We start from the raw sequence: 14,972 nt of genomic DNA, 5'->3' as shown, positions 1-14,972 counted from the left end.
GGATGGCTGCTGTTCCATGTCCAGAGGGTGCTTTCTCATCACAGCAGATGGAACAACATCCATGCGGATTATCCATAAAGCAATTGAGGATACTACATAAGTCAATATAAATGTTGACGATGAATTAATGATTACCTTCACAATGCTCTTCATGCCAACAGACTGATGCACCAAGTTTGAAGACTACCGGGAGACTGACATTGCCTCCTATATTTTTGCTCCTAGATGCAAACAGATCATATTTTGCAAGCTGAAAGCAAGCAGGCAACCTAGCTAGTTGTGATATCTTCATTCTGGCTTTGTTATTTTTACCTGACATAAAATATCCCTTCATAGGACTTCTAGGCAGTTTTCTTTTTATGCCTGCTGGTATTTAATCTTGAGTGAAAGTGGGGATACTGAAGAGACTAATTCTTGTTTCCAAACCACATGCATTACAGGTGACAGAAAATGTGGTACTGACAAAGGAAAGCAATTTTTGTCTGGTGCAGCTAGTTCAGATCCCATCAGTAACCACCCCCTGATGGCTGCAAAATAAGAACATGCGGCTTCCCTGGAAATACCAATTAACTAATCTGCTCTCTATTGAACTAGAACATTTTTTAAAAGAGTCAAAAGAGACAAGGAGGAGGTAGGCACCTTTCAAAGGATGATGGAGCAGCTTGAGAAAAACACTTGGTTTGGGTGAAAAGTGTAGATCAACAGAATTGAAGGCTGAAGTCAGTGTTGCTGGATGTAGGATTATGATACTTGAACAGCAAAATTACCCTTCTGTGATGCCTGCCAGATAGATAAGAAGTCAAAATGCCCAGCAATTCAGGAAGACCCAAACAACACTTGAATCTGAAAGAAAATGTTTATATTTGATCTTTGGCCTTCGTAAGGGTGGGTTTGCAGGGAGGCATGTGATAACCTCAACTGATTCTAAAGGTGAGCGGGTAGATCAGAGAACAAATCCCAAAGTGAAATTTGATACAGATATTAAAGTTTTAAGAGATGGTGGTGAGCAAAAGGATCGAAATATTTCCTAGTTATACCAATTATGGCCATTCGTTAAGGATGAAGAAACCATTCTTCCTGAGAAATCAGGGCAATGGGCTAGTCGCCTCAGCTGTCTGTACACAAATGCGCGGAGTCTGGGAAACCAGCAGGAAGAACTGTAAGTCCTTGCAAAGTCAAGGAATAATGATGTGATTGGAATAACAGAGACTTGGTGGGTTAGCTCACATGACTGAAGCACTCTCATGGATGGGTACACTGTTCAGGGAGAATAGGCAGGGAGGAGAGGAGTTGTGCCTGTGTAAAAGTGGCTCAGACCTCCAGTATGAAAATGGAGACAGGCCTGTTGAAAGTTTTTGGGTTAAGGTTAGAGGGGAGAGCAACAATGGTGATGATGTGGTGGGTGTGCGCTATAGACCACCAGACCAGGAGGATGAGATAAGGGAAGCTTTCTTCAGATAACTAGTAGAAGTTTCCAGATCACAGGCACTGGTTCTAATGGGGGACTTCAATCACCCTGACATCTGCTGGGAGGGCAACTCAGCAGTACACTGGCAATCCAGGAAATTTCTGGAGAGCGCTGGAGACAAGTTCCTTGCTGCAAGTGTTAGAGAGGCAAACTTTGGGCTGTGGTTTTTTTTGACCTACTGCTCACAAACAGGGAAGAGTTGATGGGGGATGTACTCTGAATTACAGGGAAGACCTGGTCTGTGTACTCTGAATTACTTCCTTTCTTTCCAAGGACCAGATCCAATGATCCAGTCCTTTGTACTGTCTAGAGAAAAAACTCCTATTGACTGCCATGGGTTTTGGAATAGGCCTTGTACTTGTCCCATCTGAACAAAGAGTCAAACCACTCCTGCCATTGGCTTTTTAAGTATTTTTTAAACTTCATTGGAAGAATAGAACCATACAAAACATATCTGCAATACAACAAAATTACTATGGGCATTAATTCACTTCAACAGGACAGACAAAACAGTGTTTCCCAACCTTTTCCAGCCCAAGGGACGCTTACTTTAATCATTTTTTCCCACAGCACACCAGTTAAGGCATTCCCTATCCTCATACCTATTGTAGCTCATTGCCAAGGAAAAATTCTGTGGCACAGTTCATTTCTGATGGCATACTTTTGTGCCAAGGCACATTGGTTGGGAAACACTGTGTTAAAATAATGCAACTGGGCACCAGTTTTTAAAGTGCAATTCTTTGATGAAAAGAAGCTATAAAAATGGTATCACTGGGGCTGATTTTATTGCTCCTTTGTGACTTCCATGTGTGAACTGCCCTTTCAAAAAAGAAAGCTACCCTCCTACTGCCCATCCCCACCTGGGACCCCGCAGGCATGCCACATTTCTAGATCTCCAAAAATGATGTTGGAACTCAACTAACAATTCTGTGAATTTTTGATAACTTCTAGCTAATCAAGTTTACTCTCTAAGTAGTATCGACTCTGCAGAGGGTAGCAGAAAGAGCAAATAGCAAAAACTTTTGCCTTTCACCTTGACAGCCTTAACTCTGCCAGATGCAGGGAGTTGGTGGCTCCAGTAAGGTGCCATTTTTACATAATTCCTTTTCAAAGTAAAATCACAACTTAAGGCAACACATACACTGTGACTTTACAGTCTTCTGTGGCAACAAGTGAAAGGAAAGTGAGAGAGGGTGCTTGTCTTCAAGTGTGTATATACAGTGGCCCTGCTCTTGGCTTCAGCATTCCTTAAATAACAGATTTGAACCTTCAGGTCTGATGGACCTGTTGTCACTTTCTTGTCTTTCAGTCCCTCCCTTGGCAATCCACAAGTAGGCAGCCCATTATGCTGCAGACAGGTCCAGGATTGGTGAGTACTGTTGCTGCTTGGCAAATTTAAGGGTCGGATTCTGAAGATGTATTAGTGGATACAGTCCTCTTAAAATACAAAGACATCACTCCATTGACAGCAGCTAAGAATCTGACTCTCTGTTTCACATTATCAACCCTACAGCAGTTTGTCCAGGGGCTCCTCTGACAGTTGTGTCAGCAGTATTGTCATCAGGGTAAGCCCAGGTTCCCAGTTAGGAATTAAATCCCTTTCAACCATTCACCCACCTCAACTACCACCTGACTTTTTTGAAAAAGAGAAAAAAGAGTAGCTACAAGAGTTAAGATCTTATAGAAAGAGCCAGAAAGCTTAAAGGGGCCCTGTGAGATGTCATTTAGGGATCAGCTGCTGAGGAAAAATTATCCAGATAACACCATCCCAACCCAACTTCAAAATCATTCTCATGGATATAAACACCAGAGGAAGCGTATTCCCTTCTCCATCTCCTAGAAATCAGAGGTACATTAGGAAGACTCCTTTCACAGTCCAAATCCAGGGCTCCAATCATCAGTTTTCAGTAGTGACAGATGTGGGGGCAGCAATAAAGTGCAAACAGCTTATTGACCAATGTGTGAAACATATAAATAGGAATACTTGGGAAGGAAATGTAGGGTAAGCCTTTTAACTTGATTGAAATGCACTGGAAACCTTTGGGAGTGACAGTGCAAATGGGACAAATATTCTACTAAAGAAATACAGGGACTCTCTTTTCACACCAGGACTATTTGGCATGGGAGGGAAAGGAAAGATAGGTGGGCCACTCTAACGACAACTCTCACTGGGATCTAAGCTTGCTAAGCTGTTCACCCTTGGAGGAGTAGGACGGACCTTGTGCCCCTTCCCCCGCACCCCTCCCCCACCATCCCGAATGTAACAGACTGTGATGCCCCCCCATTAAAACTAGAAATATTGTTCCTTCTGTCCCCCCAACAAGTGCTGGAAATGTCTAATTTCTGAAGGCTGCCCTACAGTACCACTGATATGTCTGGCAAATATACAGTTCTTCAAGTATACATGAGACTGGGCTTGATGCAGCATCTGGTAGCCGGGGAGTCTTCAGTGGACCACCACAGGACATGTGATGTTTCACAATCTGTGTATCCCCTTTGACCTCCGGATGCTGCTCCAGGCATTGGTCTACAAGATAAATACAACACTGTCATCAGGCAACTGTGGGCTCTGCAGGGACAAAGGAGAAACCTGAACACTGCTGGATCTCAGCTCCTTATTCCCCCTTCAAAGCACATTGGTCTTCTCAGTAAGAACAGATCTGAGCAGGTCTTTGGCAATTCATGGTTAGGCAAAGGGTTGGGCAGAGACCAAGTGGCACATGGCAAAGGTTGGCACCCTGCTGCACGTCAACATTATGCAATCACCACAATGGTCCTCATACATTTTGATATAAACAGTGAAAAGTTAAAGTTCATCCTTGGTGTTTATGAGATGCTGCAGTGGGCGACCTGGTATCACATGATCCTTCAGCAGCTGGTCATGTAGCTCCTTTTGGCCATCAAGTAGCTTATTTGGAGAGTCCACAACAGTGTAATTCTCCATCAAGCTAGCTTCCACTGCATGGCGCCTGAGTCCTTCACTACCCACAAGCCCTTGCATTCTCAGGTATCCCTGCTGACAGGAAGGAGGCAGTTTCTGGCGGGTCAAGGCAATCAGGAAACAGGACTCTATAAAAAAGGACAAAGAAATATCAGTAGAGATTTTTTATAAAAAATAATCTCTGTAGATGCTCCATAAATCACACCTTCCCAGTGCATCATTCAGAATCTAAAGGAGAGCATCTTCCCAGATAGCACCATGGTTTTATTAATCTAAATTAGCTGGGATGGACACCTGTATACCTCAGAGTCTTATTAGCTCAGAGAGGGAGGAATGGCATATCCATTTCTTCTACTTGCTAGCTCAGAGGTGGCAGAAGTGCCCCACTGACATTCACATACGTTCTCCAGTCCAGTATCACAGCATTCTCCTTTCTCCTTCAGCAAGCCTATAATGGGATCACCTCCAACCAAAAGCAGCATTGGATCTGGCAGCATGCACATTTGAGGTGGTGGAGGCTGCAGCCTCATGTGATATTCAACCAAGACCCAACATACAGTTTAAGGGGGCAGAGGGCAGACAACACTTCCCTCCTGTCATGACTAAGAACACCGGCTGTTGAGGAATGCGTGAGAGCCTAATATGGCCCCAGCACTTTCTTCTGTTACCTGCAGCATATTAAAAAAACCCAAAACAGATAGGGACTGGTAGGGAAATATTTCCCACCTGCCTTGGAACTAGAAGGATCTATCACAAAAACTGGACTCTGCCTGCTTTTTGACCTCTCCCTCGGGTGTCTCCCTCCCCCATGCCCTCCCAGTGCCCAGATTACCTGCAAAAAAATTGCGCAGGTCAGTGCCCAGGCAATTCTCCAGGAAACGTCTCAGAGGGAGGATATGAGCATTTGGAGCTGTCCAGTCTGTCAGAAAATCCTCAACAATATGATGGATGGCATCTGGGCGGGGAAGAGGCCAGTCTGGAGGACGAAGCCTCATCTCACGCTCTGTTAAGAGATGACAGACCATATTAAGATAGCAGAAAAGGAACTTTCACCATCCTCTTCCAGGATCAACATGGTATTGCGAAGGGTTTTGGAGACAAGAAGTAAATGCAGCAATAGCTGGTTTATTTTCTTATCCTACTACCTCTCACTTCCAACAATGTTGCTGCTGCACCTGGCTCTGCTCTATAGTTAGCATCACCTACTGTCCTAGTTCTGAGCCCACTCACAACTCCTTTTGGCCATCAAGTAGTTAATCTGGAGAGTCTATAACAGCATAGTCCTCCAGAAAGCCCCACACTCCTGATCTTCAGCACTGCCTGACCCAAGCAATCCCCACTATGACTCTGTTCCAGGTCCCTCTGAACAGGGACAGCCAGTTATATCAGATTGCACCCAGGCTTTAAGTTGTTATAAATGAAACCTCTCCCCCTTGTGACCCATAGGTAGGTCTCTGGAGGTTAGCATTTTAAGGGCCAGATCCTGTTCTACCTATTAGGCATTTAAGTGGTACTTAGGCAGGTAAATATGATCCTATATCATCACCCTACTTGAGTCTCTGAAAAAGCATTCAGGCAATAGATGGGTGGATTCTCCTCCCCACTTTTTGCAACATAAAGTGAAAATGGGAGTGTGTTATAAAAGTAAGTATATTAATGGCTTTTAGAGACCTAATCAGCATGGAATAAGATTGAATTTAAAAGACTAAGTGCCACTTGGACACCTAAAACTGAAATAGATCTGCCCCTGCTCTCCTAAGGAAACTTGCTGTGTGTGGATTTATGTCTTGATTTTATGCTCATCTTCAAACTCTGGCCTTTGGCTATATCCATCAGAGCTTGAGGTGTCTTCTCTCTGTATCTGACCCCTCAGAGATTGGTGCACTACAGATCAGCAGTTTCCCTTTCATGGTGATGCTTAGCACTTCATCTTTGTTTGGTACTTCCACATCATGTTATACCAGGCAAGTAACACCTTTGCCATCACTTCCAGGGGATTCTGGATTCTTCTTTTGCACGCCTACATATGAGGTCTCAAACATTTCCACCTGGCCACTCATTCAGCAGTTGTTTCTGGATGAATGAAGATTAGTAGTGACAAGTCCAAGATTCCTGTTCTTTCTCCAGCTTATAAAGCCACAGGAGAAGGGCTTCAAGGCATCAAGGAAGGAGCTCTGGTCTGGTTCTGCAATGGGCTCTGGTTTTCCCCCCTTCTCCTGAAGTACTCTTCTTATGCTTGATAAGCAAGGGTAGGAAGGTGAACAAGGAAGCTGCTCAACTTACCTGTAGGGAGGCGTTTGTAGTAATAAATAACAGGGTGCAAGAAGTTGGACTGCCAGGCATGCTGTGCCTCCCCCACTGCTCGATTGTAGTAGAAGACATCCTTGTCAGCTCCAGAGAAGTTCCTTCCGTACTCCATGATGACAGCGAAGAGCCCACTGGGGGCCTTTCTCCCTGTGTGCAATTCCAGCTGTGCCAGGATCCCCACGGGATATTCCTCCAGGTACTCAAATGCTGTGGCATTCCTAAGAGCCACAAACACATCTGTGAGCCCTTAGGACCAAGAACTATCCAACTGGCCCAAGAGGGATCCAGCCACATACACAAAACCCAGCAATCCAGAGAGGCCACTAAATAGCTAGAACAGGGCCATGAGTTTTAGTTAGTATTGATCTGCACTGGATTGCTTTAGCAATGCAGAGCAAAAGCAGCATCTCCTGTTACTATTGAAGGAGACTTAAGGCAGCCCTCTCCCTACTTCAGCTAATCCAGCCTAGCTCTTTGCACTTTTTTTCTGGAAACAGTCAAAGGTAAATTCCGGAATAGATTTTTGACTAACAGGACATTCTGGGCTGTTTTGGCCTCTTAAGAAAAGGGATTAATTGACAGATCAGAGAGCTTGCAATAATTACTCACTCTTTTACCAGAATGATATCAGCCAGAACACTGAACATTTGGTAGAGCCCAGAGGCCTCATTCACCCGCTTGATGATGGAATTTGTCAGCTGTGTAATAGGGTAGATTGGCGATGGCCAGGGCACCCCATGGTGACGATTTTCCAACAAGCGATGGACAGCACGAGCTACAATAGTGAGTGAAGAAAGAGAAGGTCAAAAAAAGTTGCTTGAAAATACAGCTCCCACCTTTATGATCTCCAATTGCACAACAAAGACACATGCAAGCAGCATAAGGAGAGACAAAAGACAGACTGTGGTTTAGACCAAGTCATGCAACTGCCATCCTGGCCAATCAGCACCTCTCTCCAGGGTTGCTCACAGTTGTAATGATCACCCTTACTGGGCAAAGGCAATCCTTACAGGCTGGTAAGGCAAATATTTTCCCTTAGTGGATCATTGCACAAGAGAAGTGAGATGTTAGTGGATCATTCCATGGGGTGGCAAGGAGTGGGGTCTGTCAATTATATGACAATGAAAAAAACATAACTCTCCTGCCCCAAACTTGCCAAACTTTTTGCTCCTCAGCAGAGACCGCACCCAAATCCACTCACAAGGCAGCATACCTGGTGGCAGAACTTGGAATCCAGTATATAAGTAAGAGATAAATAGCTAGATAGAGAAGAAGACCATACATACAAATAGACAAAATAGAGACAAATTAAGGACAAGAGATATATACTACACCCTCTCCTCCAGGTCAGACCTTGCTGTGCAACCACAAGCTGGACATAACATGTTCTTCTTGTAATAATAGCTAGATTAAAGGTGACACAGTAATGTTTGCCTTTTGCCAATCTACTTCTAGGCTCTGAATTATCCCTTTCCAAACATTGTTTATGGCATAGATCCCAGCACTCACTTGTATATCGGAATCCATGGATGAAGCCCCCAGCAGATTTCCTGAAGTCGTTGGAGTGGCTGGCAGTGCCCAGGACAAAGAGCCCTCGTGTGCCTCGGGATTCATAACTGGGCTTGATCTGAGGATATTTCCTCTTATTCCCTCTCCCTGGCATCAATCGAAGAGATCTGGAATACAAAAGACCAGTTTAAGCCAGTCGGGAAGTGGAGGGGCTGGGTGACTGCAAATTTTTCAAAGGGGATAAATGTTAAGCTGTAGCCACTCTGAAAGTTACTGACTACAGCAGGATTCATTCCTTTCTCCTGCCAGGAACACATTGAGAGAGTTTTATTAAAAATTCAGGGTGCCAGTTTTACGGCAGTTTTGGGAGGGGTCATATCCGAGCTTAAGCCACTTGGCACTGAGAACACGTTTCTGAGGCCAGCGGCTATTGATATAATTTCCATCTGCAGTCTGTATTAGGAGATGAAATGAGGCACAGAGTAACAAGAAAATGTACTAAAGGATGAGGAAAAGCTTTGCTGTGCTGCTCTGCACCTGTACACCACCAATGCAGTCACCTGCTGACTACTTATGTGGTATGAGTGGCTCAGGGTCTACAGCTACAGACATGCAGGCCTGTCCCCAGGAAGCTAAATTGTGACAACCCCACACCCTCAGCCCTGACAACATGTCTGTCCAAAGCTGGTAGTATATAGGCTCTCACACACTCACTCTCTATACTTCCCTCCATCAAGGCCCTTGTTCTTCCTCACCTGTTGTATATAGAAAAGTCAAATTTCCAGCCAAGACAGCGGATAACACGGTCGTAGGGTGCCCGGGTGGCAAAATTGTCCAGTTCATCCTGCGGGAGGGTAACGGTCTCTGCACCTGCACTGCTATTGCTGTTCTCCAGGTAAAATCTAAGAGTGATGTGCAACTTCCCTTTCTTGTCCTTGACAATAGCCAGATCTTCCAAGTCACCCTCCAATAGTCCATCCAATGACTTCAGTTGGTATGTGTCCAGAAGGCCATTGTTAATTGCTCTAAGGAACAAGAATATAAGTAGTATAAAGAGATTGGAAGGCTGTGGACAGACACAGCTTTCAACCGCTTTAAAAAGGTGGGGGAGTGGCTATTTATTTTGGTTTAACTGTCACACTTGCACGCTCTTAGAGCAATGTAAATGAGCAAAACTGCTGGAGGTTTCATGGAACCACAGGGCTGGAAGAGTCATTCAGTCCAAACCCATGCTTGAGTGCAGGAATGCTACTCATATACCATCCCTGACCATTGATTATCTAACCCCTTGAAAATCTTCAGTGAAGGATATTCTACAACTTCCCTGGGTATCATTTTAACTTTAATGAAAGAGAGGTGCATGGGATTCAAACCCTCTTCCTGAAACTATGAAAAATGTACCATGCCTCCCACAATTCTTGTCCCAAAGTACACTACAGTTATCCAGCTAATGCCTTTTGGGTCTGTGGGAGCTTAGGGCTGATGATCTCCAGACTAACAGTGCAGGAGACAGGCTTCATATCACCCAAAAAGGCACATGTTCCATTCTCTGTACTGCTTCACCACATGCTCCATAGAGGTAAAAGGGGAGCACAGTTTCCATTCTATCTTACTAGTCCCTCTTCCCAGAGTATCCGAGTGCCTCACAGTTCTTAATGTTTTTATGCTCATGAAACTCATGTGTGTTAGAACAGCGCTATTATCACCTTGTTACAGATGGGAAAGCGAGGCCCAAAGTCACTTAAGAAGTATGAGTCACTATGAGGAACTGGGTCTGGGGCTCTGGTGCCCTAGGCTCGCATCCTAATCATTGAACTATCTTTCCATGGTCCATGCAGGCCTCCTGATATTACAGACAAGAGGCTAAATAGTGCCTGAAAAGGTGTTTTTTTCTGATGCAGTTTTCATTAGGAACCATTAAATGCCCTCCTTTCTCTTTATTAACTCACTTCACACAGAACACTGACCAATCTTCAGGTGCTGATGCCCTCCAGTAACTGCAAATCTGCTTTGGATTTAAACCAAAGACCTAAAGGTGAGAGGCCTTCTATCCTGTTCCCAATCCCCCTGACCCAGAGTCTTCAGCATCAATCCCACCAGTCTTATCAGCCCACAGCAATTTCACGTCATAAATATTCCCATTAAAACTAGAAAGGAGAACAGCCTCATACCTTAGATCTCCAACGTAGTGGGTGGCCCAAGAGAGGCGAACACGGGAGCGGCTCACCATGTGTATGAAATTGGTGACACCCAGAATGTTCTCTGCAGTCTCAAAGGCTGAGTTCCCTCTGCCCAAGATCAACACCGTCTGGCCAGCAAAATCCTCTGGGTTGATGGACACAGTCTCATAGCCCTCAACATATTCTGAGCCAGTGAAGCTCACTACATTGGGGACCCACGTTCCAGTGGCTACCAACAATAGGCTGTAAACACAATATGGTGAAAAACCATGGTCAGCACTTGGCATCCTCACACCACATGAAACCAACCATCTCATCTGCCATCCCATCTCCTCCAGAATGTGATATACGTTGCAGGGTAACATTCTGCATCCAATCCCACTGAATCAGCTGTTTAATGCAGATCAGTGTTCAGTGCTACACGGAATGGGCAGAAATGTCTTCCTAGCACCAGTTCCTGAGCTGTTTATTCTCCATAGTCTAAGGATAAATAGCACTTGTAATTTTATTTAAGCAAAGGCTCACTGCAAATGCTATGTAAGTGTCCAATCTTTTCCCAAGTCTCTGGATTCTTGTATAAAAAGATAAGAGTGTCAGTGAGATTCAAAGGTTAATTATATGTCACATAAAAATAATTTTCCTCTATCCATTTGTAATGCATTGCCTTTTAATGTCCTTCTGGAATAGTACAGAAAATGACCTCAATTTTTTCAGGAAAACATTTCATTTGATAAAAATATTACTACTAGATCATTACAATAAAGCTGATTTTTCTGATTGGACCTCCTGAGACCAAACATTATTTAATTTTAGGGAAATATTTATGAGATGGAAAGGGAAATCAAGTAACCTCAGCTAGTAGCACTTCCTGCTGTTTTTCTCCAGGGCTGTTGGTGCAACATGCTAACGGCACCACTTCGTGACTATTTTGGGGTGAAGGTCTGAAATGGTGATTTGGGGGGGTTCCTTGAGTAAATGAATCACTGTGAATGCAGGAATTTGGAGTCAGTGGCTCAGGAGACCCCTTTGTCTCAGGTTCCTGACCTCGGCCAGAGCTGTCCCTAGGGGTGTGCAGGGACCAGGGCAAATCAGCCAGTGCAGGGCCTGGGGGTAAGGGGGTGTAGCGAGTGACTGAAACTAGCAGTGCTTGGATGCAACGCTCAGCAGTGGTGGAACATGGTGGGTGTGGTGGGGCCTGTATGGCACTGTTTGATGGGGATCCCAAAGCGCAGGGCCCAGGGCGATCACCCCAATTCCCCGCCCCCCGGGATGGCTCTGCCTTTAGCACCCCATTATTCCAGTTCTGCCATCATCCCATCTGCAAGTCAATGAGCCTTGATCAGACATAACGTACCACCCTACATCAGTTCTGGGTTCCCAAACAGAGTCCACCTCTGTGAGTACCACAAGGAAAGTGGCACTTTTTCAGGAGCTAACATTTCACCCCACAACCCAACTGAGTGCTAGTTATAAGCGGTGTAGCTGAACACCACTTCACGGGTTACCTGCATCTATAGGTCTGGCTGTTCTGGTCTGTAAGGATGAAGTAATGGCTGTTCCACGCCTGTGGATCCCTGTCCAGCGTCACATGGGTGATAGCAGTGTTGTACTGAACTTGGAGCTCCAGCCTGGAAGCAAAGTCTTCAAGGTAACGCACCATTGTGTCGGCATGGGGGAAGAAGTCACGGGAATAGTGTCGGAAGAGCAGGCGGCTGTCGTGGCTGAGCAACGAGTTCCAGTCGTGGCGGAGGTTGAACTCACTGTTGGATTTGCCTGTGTACCGCTTGTTAATGCTGATGAGCTTGCGATGGCGGGGGTAGAGGGCAAAGAAGCTGCCGGGTGCATGGCTGCGTTCGAACACCACGTAATCTCGGCTCGCTTGCTGGAGGAAATAGGCCATCTGCAAGCCCGAGGGGCCGGCTCCTATGATGCAGTAGTCATGATGCACAAGGGCAGAGGCACGGCTCATGCAGGCCAAGCTCATGCACAAGGCAAAGGTCAGGAGCAGACCCCGTGCACCCTTGGCCAGAGGGAAAACCATGGTGGAGCAGTGGGGCCAGCTCTGTTCAAAACAAAACCCAGACACAAGGTGCTCGTGGGGCCTAGGGCAGCTGCTGCCTTGGTGCTCTGCAGCTCTGCAAGGGTACAAGTCCTTGCCAGGGCCCCACAGAGCAAGCCCTGCAGATCCTGTGATAGGCATGCCTGGCCCCCTCTGCCCCACAGCTGGGGCAGCCTCCCTTGGACCTGGCCAACTCCCACTTCAGGGGGACACATGGCAGACCCCTGAGCAGTCCCCTGCCCCCACAGGCAGAAAGGGGCATCAATCCCCAACTGCCCCCCCCACCACTGCCCCAGAGTCCATGGGGAAAGGCAGTGTGAACCTTCCAGTCAGTGGGTTGAGAGTCCCCCCATTACCCTATTGCAACCTAGCCAATGGGGAAAGGCAATGTGAACCCTCCAGCCAATGGGGTGAGACCCTCCCCCACTGCCCGCCAGCCAATGAGGAAAGGCAGTGTGAACCCTCGGACCAATGGGGAACATGGGGGTCACTGAACACTCCGCTCCCCACTGGCCACTGGGGAAATGGGCATGATCCCCGGCCCCTCCTCCACCGCCCGCCCAATAGAAGAAAGGGCGGAGGCAGCGTCCGACGTGACGTACTGACGCACCTGACACGTCGGGCCGCAGCGAATCAATCAGGCAGGTCTCGTCCGGCTGCCCCGTAAACACCAAACCTGGCCCATAGAGTCGCAACTCGCTCCAGTCCTCCCACGCCGGACAGACTGTACACTACCAACGAGACGGGCGGCAAGAACGGCGAGCTCCTCCGCAGGGAGCCCTGGCGAGGAGAGCGGTCGAATCAGCGGGGCGCGCCTGTGCGGAGCACCCCCCCACGTCACGTGACACCGGCGCCGGGCAGCGCTTCTTCCCGAGCGGGGGTCGCGCGCCGGAACACGTGCTGGGGGTGAAGCTGCGCGGCGGGGCCCGAGCTGCGCAAGCGCACAGCCCAGTTCACGGGGGGTGGGGCGGGCGCGGGGTTCCAGCGCTTCTAGGTGCATTGAGCTGGGGTGGCTTGGGGGAGAGCTGCACCTTAGAGACTAGCCCGGGGAGATGCAGCTATGGAGGGCATCAGCGTCATGTATAGGTCACTACCATATTTTATTGACTGCATTATTCACGGTCATATATTGTTTCTGTGTGCTAAATGTACTAGAAATACAACTATATTATATGTACCTTGGAGACTAGTCAAGGGAGATGCAGGTATGGAGGACATCCATCTAATTTATACTCATGAATATAATGAATAAAATATGATAAGATACGTAGTTTCTATGCATTATAGATAATAGGAATAAAACTATTATATCACTTCTGTGTACGCTATCTCTCTATATCTATATAGTGTGCATCCGTACATCCCTTCCCCCAAATAGAGAGGACAAGCTGAAGTGATGCTCAGATGCAGGGAGCTTCAAGCCCACTAAAGCCTGTGCTAACACCTCTCTCCTTTGGTGTGCTTATAGCAGGGGTGCACAGCCTTGTCGGTCCATGGGCTGGATGAGCAGTCCCCAGTCCAGAGCCCAGGGGGATCCAGTTTTGTGGGAATAGCCCAATTTGGGCTGATTCCAGGTAGCTGCATTAGGCCCTGCCCAGGCTGTTTCTGCATGGCTGCACTGGGCCCCAGCTCAATCCAGAATGCAGGAATAGGGCTTGATCCTTCTGTGTGGGGCTGATCCAGCTATGTGGGGCTTGGAAATTGAGTGGCAAGGGAGCAGTCCCTCTGGAGAGACCCATAGGCTGGATTAGGTGGTTCTGCAGGCCAGATCCAGCCTGTTGGGTAGGCCCCCAGTCTATAATATGTAAGTCTACCCTGCCTTCTACTTGACTAACATGGCCAACTGGCTCTCCGTAGCAGTGTACAGACAGCCTGGTTACCTAGTTTTCTGCACTGCTGGCCTGAGGATCAGCATACTGTTTTCTCTGCAGAAGCCCTACCAAGGAGACCACAGGGTGGCTGGTGGGATAAGATTAGAGAAAGACCTCTGCAGTATCCACAGCCCGCCAGCTCAGCATGCCAAGGCCATTAGTAAGCAGCATGCAGCGGTTGGAAGAGAACCACCCACCTCTGCAGAACTGCGGCATGAGCGTTTGGTTGATTGATTGGGAACTCCATGGAAGAAGCCCCAAGCTTTGGTATGCAAAACAAACAGCACTATCATGGCTGTTAACACTTGCACTAACTCCAGAACAGCACATTCAGTCATAAAAAGGCAGTAGTTAAAGCAGACTTCAGGGGCAACCAACCTCTTTTGTTAATACCACTTATTGCTTCATGGAAAGAGAGGAAAAGATTGCTCATTTCCTTTACTGCAATACATATCCCTTTCTACCGTGTAGGGCAATATAGAAAACCAACAGCACACTTTCTGTAAAATAATCTGCTTCGCTACCATCTTTCTTCCTGTTTTTCAGTGGTTGCTTTCATGCCAAGTTACATCTATCAAGTTATGTCTACCTGACAGGTTTGTTAGCAAAGAACACACTTTATCCCAAGACACAAACG

General features: G+C 46.8%; 1 protein-coding gene across 3 annotated transcripts; it reads right to left on the bottom strand.

Annotated features, from left to right (window-relative positions):
* Positions 1-1,870: 1,870 nt before the first annotated feature.
* Positions 1,871-13,701, bottom strand: FOXRED2 (FAD dependent oxidoreductase domain containing 2). 3 transcript variants are annotated; one of them, XM_090043107.1, is made up of 9 exons: positions 13,075-13,701; positions 11,911-12,467; positions 10,397-10,648; positions 8,981-9,250; positions 8,226-8,392; positions 7,326-7,491; positions 6,693-6,934; positions 5,242-5,412; positions 1,871-4,537 (listed from the first exon to the last, which is right to left on the bottom strand). In XM_090043107.1, the coding sequence occupies exons 2-9, from the start codon at positions 12,444-12,446 to the stop codon at positions 4,275-4,277; spliced, it is 2,067 nt and encodes a 688-aa protein (XP_089899233.1). In that variant the 5' UTR covers positions 12,447-12,467; positions 13,075-13,701; the 3' UTR covers positions 1,871-4,274. The 3 variants fall into 3 exon arrangements, with proteins under 3 accessions (XP_089899233.1, XP_089899234.1, XP_089899232.1); XM_090043108.1 differs by having other exon boundaries at positions 11,911-12,328; XM_090043106.1 differs by lacking the exon at positions 13,075-13,701 and having other exon boundaries at positions 11,911-13,008.
* Positions 13,702-14,972: the final 1,271 nt, after the last annotated feature.

The sequence above is a fragment of the Crocodylus siamensis genome, chromosome 4 (assembly GCF_052110815.1).
Source record: "Crocodylus siamensis isolate JL-2025a chromosome 4, ASM5211081v1, whole genome shotgun sequence".
Classification (NCBI taxonomy): domain Eukaryota; kingdom Metazoa; phylum Chordata; order Crocodylia; family Crocodylidae; genus Crocodylus; species Crocodylus siamensis.
This window is presented reverse-complemented; position numbering and strand designations above follow the sequence as displayed.

Coding starts and splice junctions, on each gene's coding strand:
- FOXRED2 (XM_090043106.1), bottom strand. CDS start 12,605: ATGCCTATCACAGGATCTGCAGGGCTTGCTCTGTGGGGCCCTGGCAAG. Junction 9,251..10,396: donor CACTACGTTGGAGATCTAAG/GTATGAGGCTGT, acceptor CTTGTTCCTTAG/AGCAATTAACAATGGCCTTC. Junction 7,492..8,225: donor CCATGGATTCCGATATACAA/GTGAGTGCTGGG, acceptor TCACTATTGTAG/CTCGTGCTGTCCATCGCTTG.